Source organism: Chiloscyllium plagiosum, chromosome 11 (assembly GCF_004010195.1).
Source record: "Chiloscyllium plagiosum isolate BGI_BamShark_2017 chromosome 11, ASM401019v2, whole genome shotgun sequence".
Lineage (NCBI taxonomy): Eukaryota > Metazoa > Chordata > Chondrichthyes > Orectolobiformes > Hemiscylliidae > Chiloscyllium > Chiloscyllium plagiosum.
This window is the reverse complement of record NC_057720.1, coordinates 24,007,616-24,017,495: the sequence shown is the minus strand read 5'-3', so window position 1 is coordinate 24,017,495 and position 9,880 is coordinate 24,007,616. Positions and strand designations below refer to the sequence as shown.

Genomic DNA, 9,880 nt, shown 5'->3' with positions numbered 1-9,880 from the left:
GGGGGGGGTAAGGTAGCTGAGAGTGTGATAAGTGAAAGTGATAGGACAGAGAGGAGGGTGAAGCACATAGCAGGGAAAGGGAGATGGACAGGTAGGACAGGTCATGAAGGCGGTGTCGAGTTGGAAGGTTAGAACTGGGATAAGGTGGGGAGGGGAAATGAGGAAACTGGTGAAGTCAGCATTGATGCCGTGGGGTTGGAGGGTCCCAAGGTGGAAGATGAGGCGTCGGGTGGTTAGAATGTGGCCCAGGACCTGCATGTCCTTGGCAGAGTGGGACGGTGAGTTGAAATGTTCAGTCATGGGGTGGTGTGGTTGATTGGTGCGGGAGTTCCGGAGATGTTCTCTGAAGCGCCTACTTGCTCCATCCTCATGATCTGTCCTACCTGTTCATCTTCCTTCCCACCTATCTGCTTCACTCTCTTCTCCAACCTATCACCATTACCCCCAACTCTATCTACCTATCACACTCTCAGCTACCTTCCCCCCTCCCCCCCACAGCCCCACGCCCCTCTCATTTATCTCTCCACCCCCTCGCCTGACAAGCCTCATTCCTGATGAAGGGTTCCTGCCCAAAACATCAATTCTCCTGCTCCTCAAAGCATGCCTGACCTGCTGTGCTTTTCCAGCACCACACTCTTGACAAGGAGTATGGACCGGTCACCTGATTTGCAGAGAAGATGCCTGAAGTAATATTAAATGCAAAACATCCACTTTAATAGGAAGAATGAAAAATCAAAAGTTTTTCTAAAAAGGCCAGAAACAGAGACAATGTTGGAATGCAGAGGGATTTGAGTAAACCTAAACAAATTACACATCCAGCAAGCAATTCAGAAGGCAAATGATATTACCCATAACTGCTGGGAGTTGGAGTTAGGTTTGCACTTCTATCACCTTGTTCAGAAGACGATTCTTTGCATGAAAATATTCCTCCTAATACAGTAGTAAGGACATTTTGCTGCAATAGGTACCTGTGGAAGACAACACTTAGTAATGTGACTATTTTTCATTTCCTCCCTGTCGAAGGGTACATGTGCCTTGGAGTGCATTTCAACTAAGGCTCAGCAGATTGTTTTCTGAGCTGACAAGGCTGTCCTATAAAGAGATGTTGTGTATAATGGGCCTCTATTATTAAAGTTTAGTACAATTACATTGAAACATTTAAAGTACTGAAGGGGCAGAGATGTTGAGGAGGTTGTCTCTGAGTGAAAGGTTTATTCTTGCTATTCTCACTGGAAAGGAGAAGACAAAGAGCTGTCCTAAAAATGATGACGATGATCAATATGGTGGAGAAATTATTTCATTTGTGAGCCAGTCCAAATCAAAAGGACACAATTGTAAGATGTTCACTAATAGATTAAATAGAGTTGACAAAGAATTCAGTTAAAGACAGGTGATGATGTGGCTCAATGAAGTAGGTAACATTGATACCTTAAAAGGAAACTTGATTGTATACATGAGATAAAAAAGAATAGAGGGATAGTAGAATCAGTCATAGTAGATATTTAGCCAGCTTCTGAAAACCAGTTCAGCCACATCACCAGTTTCAGTGCTATCATTGAGTCATAATGACTTACAGAACAGGAAAAAGCCCTTTAGCCCATATCGATACAAGTCGAAAACAATCACCTTGCTATTTTATTCCCATTTTCTAGCACCTGGTCCATAAGCTTGTATGCCTTGGCATCACAAGTCCACATCTAGATACTTCTTAAATGTATGGTGGTTTCTGCCTCTCCCACCCCTACAGTGACAGGGAGTTTCAGGTTCCCACCATCTTGTGGGTGAAAAGGATTTTCTCTTCACATCCCCTCTAAACCTGCTGCCCTTATCATAAATTTACGCTCCCAGTCATTGATCCTTCCATCAAGGGGAAAAGCCTCTTTCTGAATACCCTGTCCATGCCTCTTATAATTTTACTTGATGCCTTGTAATGCTGCAAAATCAATTCTGTCATTAGCATCAACACACAGAGTAATGAGTGAGTGGCAATCTGCTTTCTGAATCAAGTTCAAATCAATGGAGCAACAAGCAAGAATTTTAATAGAGCAAAAGCTGATGTACATTTCCCTAGGCCATATTTGTTTCCTGACTCGCTGCTGTGTGTGAAGAATTCTGTGTGGGACTCCTGAAAATTCACCTTATATTTTTGCAGCCCTACTATATGAATACCAAGTCAATGAGCATTGTGGAAATAGAAATCTAATTACTTTGCAGATTATAGTATGATTTCAGCTCCATCTCTTGGTTGAAACCAGGCAGTACAAGAATTAAAATCAAAGTTTGTGCACCCCATCAGCTCTCACATAAACTGGGTCAGAGCAACATTCCACTGGCTTAGGTGTGCTGTGAGCATTTTAAAATACATTTTGGGAAAGATTACAAAATATGTATATTTTAACTATCAGCTATTCAATATCTATCGAATCAGAACTGGAGACCTTCAGAGATTAAAAACAACGTCTGTGAGGTGAGGAGGAGTTAGATGCCATAAAAGAGACCACTACTTTTGAACCCTTGGCTCCCATATATTCAGAAAACCCTCTCTCCCCTGCCCTGGCTACTGGTGCTGATTAATGAACCTTCACTGAAAAGAAAGATCAGTAAGTTCATTTGTTGTTACCCTCTAACATCAAAGTTTATTCCACAGATTCTTCACTTTCTCTTCTCTGTTCACTGCTGCTACAATTTTTGAATTATTTGTACTCTAAGATACTCTCCCTTTCACTTTCTGTTTTGATTCTTTTTCTGCAGCATGTCTAATTGGTTTTCTGTCTACCTCTGTTTCCTCTACTTTTCTCGAGTACTGGGGGTGGGGGGTGGTCAGTTTAGCTCAGTTGGCTGGATGAAGCCAATTACAGAGCAGTGTAATGCCAACAACATGGGATTGAACACCAGCTGAAGTTACCATGAAGGACTCTCCTTCTCCATCGTTTCCCTCGCCTGAGGTATGGTGGCTTCAGTTGTATTTCACCACCAGTCATCTCTCTCTCTAATGAGACAGCAGCCCTAGCAAATTACAGTACATAAAATGTCTAGCCTCTGATCAAGGGGGCAATATTTCCTGACAGGGGCATTTATGAAACTTTTGAGAAGAAAAATTGCAAATAGGACAAATGGGATTAACTATGTATTAGGAAGGAGATGTGTGAAAATGTAAGTGTCTGCAATGTATGCACTAGTTACAGCATGTACACAATAAAAACCGAAGCACTGTGGATGCTGTAAATCAGAAACAAAAATGGAAATTGCATGGAAAAGCTCAGCAGGTCTGGCAGCATCTGTGGAGAGAAATCAGAGTTAACATTTTGGGTTGAGAGAACTAGTTCTGAGGAAGGAACTTTTCCAGCAAATTCTATTTTTGTCGCATGTACTCACTTCTTTGAAACTAACATTGGGTTTTGTTCACCCATTACAAACATATAAATGAAATGGATCTTTCAATGAGGCTGTTACTCTGCAGTCCTTGGGTAATCGCTCTCATTGCCGCTCCCTCTCATACCCTTGACAATGAGTTTAAATATAGATATAATAACTGACATATCTTCCACATTAATCATTTTAAACTTAAAATGGACTATTCTTAAAAATATTACAGAATAAAAGGAGAAGGAACTTTCATTTATCACAGGAAGCCAATTGTTTGAAGCACTTATACTGTCTTTTATATGTGACATTGTGGAATTTCAACTTTCAAAAATGTTTTCCAAGCATGCACAGGCTAAATTTATCCAAAGAACAACCAAAATATCACACTGATCTTCTACTCATCTCTCAAAGAGGCTTCATTCACTTTTTTTCATTCAGCTCCCAGGCTAGCTTTGATAATTGTCAGGCATCCAATGATGCCATTCCATATTGATAGCAATGCTATGACTTAATGTTACTACAATAGCAAGAACAAGTAACTTTCTTTTCAGCTTTCTGTATCTGAACAGTAAAAGAATTCAAACAATTGACTGCAGCAGCTGTGTATGAATGATCCCTGCTTCCTTTAGACGTGTATGGACAAGTGAAATAACATAAGACTTCCAGGCGTTGTGAGGGTCACATTTCCAGAAAAAGTGATACATCTACTGATTGGGAGAGATGATGCAAGTGTAAGATGCCAGACAACAGTTGTTTAAATAGATTAGCAGCCTGGACTTGGTTGTAGTAGTGATGGTGGAGCTTGTAGTGTTCAGTCTTACAATGGTGACAGCTAATGCCATGTCTCCACACGTGCAGTTAGATATGGAAGTCCAGATGTATCAGGAAAGCCCCACTATATTCCATATATAGCTCATTTCAGAGGGCAGTTAAGAGTCATCCACATTCTGATCAGGCCTACTGAATAATATTAGTGAACCAAATGATGTTTTATGATAATTGACAATGGTTATATAGTTGCCACTAAATTACATATTGTCTAACAATTCCAGGTTTTTATTGAATTCTGATTCCACTACTTGCTGTGGTAATGTTTGAATTATGTCTCAAGATCATCAGCCTGGGGCTCTGAACAGTGACATTGTCACTCGTCCACTAGCCCCTAAGCAGTTATATTGACTGGAGCCTTTTTATGGAGTCTATGTTTCTAGATATGGGAAACTATAACATAAAATAAATTAAGATAATTGAGCTTAATATATACTTCATACAAAGGGAACTCACTGATCTTGGGACTCTAGGATCATGTTGAGTGCTAGATTTCCAGTCTTGCCAATATTATTTTGAAAGGTTAAGTGGAGAGTAAAATTAATTGAGGTGTAAAGCCCGTCAAGTTTTCCAACAGGCAATTTTGATGAAAATTGTACCATTCTGTCCTGGTTATGGCTTCATTTAGAATGTCCACTCCTTAACTGCAGACAATGCTCTGAAATATTATTTCACTGATTGTAATAGCATGACAACTTTTTCTTGGGTTTACCTGAAAATATTTTGTTCCAGTTTCTTTGATTGAAGCTGATCTTCTTGGTGCTGCTTCTTCATTGCCTCTTCTTCTTGAGGATAGATGGTGGTTACTCCCTCCAAGAGCCATCTTTCTCGCAAACTCTTTGACTGTTTGAAATAGCACTACATTAGGACATGTTTTCCATTAACACAGCACTTCATCACAACATCTGGTAATTTTTATCAACCTCCTACTTCATCAGAAAAAGGAGCTTAGAGGTGATGATTTGATTTAATTGATTGTTGTCACATGCACCTGAGTACAGTGAAAAGCTTTGTTTTGCGAGCAGTACAGGCAGATCCCTCGTCTTTGTGGTTGTCGATGGGCAGAGTCTGAAGGGTGCAGAGCAGATGGAGTCAAGTTGGGAGGAAATGAGCTTGGTGGGGCAGGAAATGGCTGATATGATGGGCCTAACAGGGCAGGCTGGTGTGTGGACTTTGGGAAGGAAGAAGAACTGGACTGTCCGGGTTTGGGAAATGATAAGGTTGGAGGCAGTGGGGAGCAAGATGTCCAGAGGTATTGAGGTTGGTGTTATCCTGTCAACAATGGCTTCATGTTCAGATGTGGGCTCGTGGTCTAGGGGGCGGTAGGAAGAAGTGTCCGGGAGTTGTCGTTGAGCCTCCACAAGGTAAAGATCAGTGCACCAGACTACAAGAGCACCACCTTTGTTGGCCAGTTTGATAACAATGTTAGGATAGGACTGGAGAGAACAAAGTACGGCAAATTCAAAAGGGGACAGATTAGAGTGGGTGAGAGGGACAGAGAAATTGAGGTGGCCCATGTTACCTCAGCAGTTTTGAATGAAGACATCAAGGGCATGCGAGAAGCCAGGAAAAGGGTCCAAGTGGAGGGTGAATATTCGAGGTGAGTGAAGGGATCAGTGAAATGGAGGGGTGGGGTGCAGTGGGGTTGTGTGGGGTGCAGGATTCCTGCCTGAAGAGGTGAGTACGATGATGGAAATGATGGAAACGGCAGGAAAACAGTTCAACATCATGACAAGCCAAAATTCATTAAGGTGGGGGCGTAAGGGTATGAAGCTGAGTCCTTTGCCAAAGGCAGTACATTCAGCCTCAGAGAGGGGAAGGTCAGGAGGTATGGTGAGCAAACAGTAAGGGCTGGGGTTGGGTGGAGTGGCCTCACAGAGGGGACAGAGAGTGATGGCATTTGTGGGCTGGAATGGGGTGGGTGTTATACTGGAAACAACAAATGCTGGAGATCACAGTGGGTCAGACAACATCCTCCCCAGCTGCCTTTCCAGGAGGCATGGAGTGGCCTCTGATCTAGTTTGCACCATTATGAGAATCTTCACACATTGGAAATGAAAACATCACCTGCAAGATTGGTAGAGTGGTAAGCAGTGAATAAGTTAGTTGTAGATTACAGGTTATAGATGGGTTGGTCAGATGGGCAGTGCAGTGGCAGATGGTGTCTAACCCTGGTGATGCACTTTGGAAGAAGAAACAAAATGAGGGAATATTTAATGAACGGCAGGAGATTGGGTAACTTAGAGGAACAGAGGGATCTTTGGGTAATTATTTGCAGATCTCTGAAGTCGGCAGAGCGTGTGAATAGGGTAGTTAAGAAGGCATATGATATACTTGCTTTCATCAGTCGTGGCATAGATTATAAGAGAAAGTAGGTAATGTTTGAGCTGTTCAGAACATTGGTTAGGCCATAACTGGAGTGCAGTTCTGGTCACCTTACTACAGGAAGGATGTGATAACACGACCGAGTACAGAATAGGTTTACCAGGATGTTACCTGGGATGGAGCAATTGAGTTAAAAGGAGAGACTAGGTAGGTTTTTACTGTTTGCTTTAAAACAGCGAAGACTGAATGGCGACATGATTGAGGTGTATAAGATTATGAGGGATACAGACGGAGTAAATAGCAGTGATCCCCAAGGTTGAGGGGTCAATCATGTGAAGACATGGTTTTATGATAAAGGGCAAGAAGGAGATTTGGGAAAAACATTTTCACTTAGTGAGCGGTAGGAATCTGAAATGCATTGCCTGAGAAGGTAATGAAGGCTGGAAGCCTTGCAAACTTTTAAAAATATTTGAATGAGTACTTCAAATATCATAACTTCCAAGGATATGGTGCAAGTACAGGAAATTTGGATTAGCGTGCCATTAGTGGTAGTTATGTCAGTGCAGACTTGATGGGCCGAAGGGTCTTTTCTGAATTGTATAAATCTATGACTCTATGAATCTATTTTGAAGCTTGTAAAACAATAAAACTCCAACACGCAGAATGTGCAGCCAAATCGTATTTCAAGGAACTGCTTTTGACAGCAGAGATGGATTTTTGACAGCTGCTCTGAAACAGGCTGAGAAAGTTTCTCTCTATCCATGTTGCAAGAAACAAAGTTGGTGATGAGGCCACTTAGAACTTGAGATGATTCCACAACAACACTGCTGATGATCCCAGAAATTAACCAACTAACTGTGGTCTCAGGTTAAATCCTTACAAAGGTGAAAATATTAGAGTCAAGAGTGTGGTGCTGGAAAAGCACAACAGGTCAGGCAGCATCTGAGGAGCAGAAAAATCAACGTTTCAGGCAAAAGCCCTTCATCAGGAATGAGGCTGGGAGCCTCAGGGGGTGGAGAGATAAATGGAAGGGGGGTGGGGCTGGGGGGAAAGTAGCTGAGAGTGCAATAGGTGGATGGAGCTGGGGTTAAAGGTGATATGTCAGGGGGAAAGTGGAGTGGATAGGTGCGAAGGAAGATAGACAGATGGGACAGATCATGAGAATGGTGCTGAGCTGGAAGGTTGGAATCGGGCTAAGGTGTGGGGGAGGAGAAATGAGGAAACTGGTGAAATCCACATTGATGCTACGGGGTTGGAGGGACCTGAGGCGGAAGGTGAGGCGTCCTTCCTCCAGGCGTTGGGTAGTAAGGGAGTGGCGATGGAGGAGGCCCAGGACCTGCATGTTCTTGGCAGAGGGGGAGGGGGAGCTGAAATGTTTGGCCATGGGGCAGTGGGGTTGATTGGGTACGGGTGTCCCGAGGTGTTCTCTGAAGCGCTCTGTGAGTAGGCGTCCTGTCTCCTCAATGTAGAGGAGACTGCATCCGGAGCAATGGCTGCAGTAAACCCTTATATCTCAGGAACACCCAAAAGGGGAGGGGAGAGAGAGAGAGAGTGAGAGTGTATAAGCGTGTGTGTTCTTTTCAACTCAAGTAAACTTTGGTGAGTGGCTCCTTGTTTCAACAGAATAGCCATCTTTTCTGTAAAGTAATGTATAAATGTCAGCTAAGTATAAAGAACTTCAACCTTTGGTGTAGCCAATCAGGGAGGTTGCAAAGAAAGCAGCTGATCCACCACTCACATGCTCATCACCAGTTTTAAACTCTTGAGCAAGATGCAATAGATATTCAGCATCTAGATCACCTGTTATTTATACATAGCAAAAAGAAAGCGGTGATTGTAACACTGATATTTGGGAAGATCAATGTCCACTACCCTCCGGTCTGAAAAAATACCGTGTATACTCGAGTAATAGTTGCATCTTTTTGACTACTTTATAAAGTTAAATTTATGGGGTCGACTATTACATGGATACTATTTTTGAGGGGCTGAAATTCATGCTCATCAAAATTCATACCATATCATTAGCAGAAGCCCAACTGATCTCTAATGGAATGAAGAAAGAAAAAAAGAATTATGGTAATTCTGAAAATGCGGCTTGGAACTCAACAGCCAGCGGACTGGAAGACCAGGAGTGGAGCGGAACTACTGGCATAATGGAAGGCTGGAGCGGGACGTGACAACCGGCATACTGACTCATTAACATTAACATTATGTGAAGAAATAGGGTCAACTTTTACACAAAATATGTGGAGAATTCCAGGTTATTTGGCCAAAAATGGGTGGCTGATTTTTTTGTGAGATCGATATTGCTCAAGTGTATACGGTAACCGTTTGCCGTGACTTGCCCCTTTCTGTCACTAAGAAAATGCCTTTTAAATCCAATTGCAAACTGGTTATCTTATTGTGCAAGTGTCTTTTATATGACAACTTGTCAAACATCTCCTTAAAATCCATAGGTAACATCCACCACATTTATTGCCACCCCCACCTTTTTCTAGTAGTTAATCAAAAAGTTCAATTAGATAACTCAAACATGACCTGCCTTTCACAAATCTGTATTGGCTGTCCCTAATTATCTCAAACCTCTCCAAATGCAACAAAACATCACCTGAAGGTTCTGATGAAGGGTCACTGGACCTGAAACATTAACTATGATCTCTCTCCACAGATGCTGCCAGACCGGATGAGATTTTCCAGCAATTTCTATTTTTGTTTCTGATTTCCTGAATCCTCAGTTTTTTCAGTTTTTCTTCTCCAAATGCATGTAGTTTTTCTTCCTTGACTAAGGATTCAAAACCTTACCCCCTTCCCCAATCCTACCCATGCTAAACTAATTGGACAGTAGTTGCTGGACTGTCCTTGCAGGCTTTCTTGAGTAAAGTTGCCACATTTGCATTAACCAGTGCTTTGTCACCTTGCCCATATGTAGGGAGGGTTGAAATATTAAGGTAAGCCCTTTGGTTATCTTCACTGATACATCCTTTAGCAACCTGGGGTGCACACAGTCCAGGCCAAGTCACTTATCTACCTGAAGCATAGCTCCCTTTTAATTTTCACACTAGTTCCAGTTATTCAGTTCATCTTTTTTATTAGACACTGATACAAAAAAAAAGTCATTACGTATTAAGGCCTTGCTCTACTTCTCTGAGCTGAAAATGTGTTGCTGGAAATGCGCAGCAGGTCAGGCAGCATCCAGGGAACAGGAGAATCGACGTTTCGGGCATAAGCCCTTCTTCAGGAATGAGGAAAGTGTGTCCAGCAGGCTAAGATAAAAGGTAAGGAGGAGGGACTTGGGGGAGGGCTGTTGGAAATGCGATAGGTGGAAGGAGGTCAAGGTGAGGGTGATAGGCCGGAGTGGGGT

General features: G+C 42.4%; 1 protein-coding gene across 5 annotated transcripts in view; it reads right to left on the bottom strand.

The window, feature by feature from the left end:
- Nucleotides 1-9,880, bottom strand: part of LOC122554218 (palmdelphin-like) — a 111,433-nt gene that overhangs the window by 35,424 nt on the left and 66,129 nt on the right. For 4 of the 5 annotated variants that reach the window (XM_043698883.1, XM_043698879.1, XM_043698882.1 and 1 more), the window contains exons 4-5: nucleotides 4,907-5,037; nucleotides 849-968 (exon numbers count right to left, since the gene is read on the bottom strand). In XM_043698883.1, the coding sequence (XP_043554818.1) occupies nucleotides 849-968; nucleotides 4,907-5,037 (251 nt within the window). The remainder of the gene's footprint in view (nucleotides 1-848; nucleotides 969-4,906; nucleotides 5,038-9,880) is intronic. The other variant, XM_043698884.1, reaches the window with a different exon arrangement.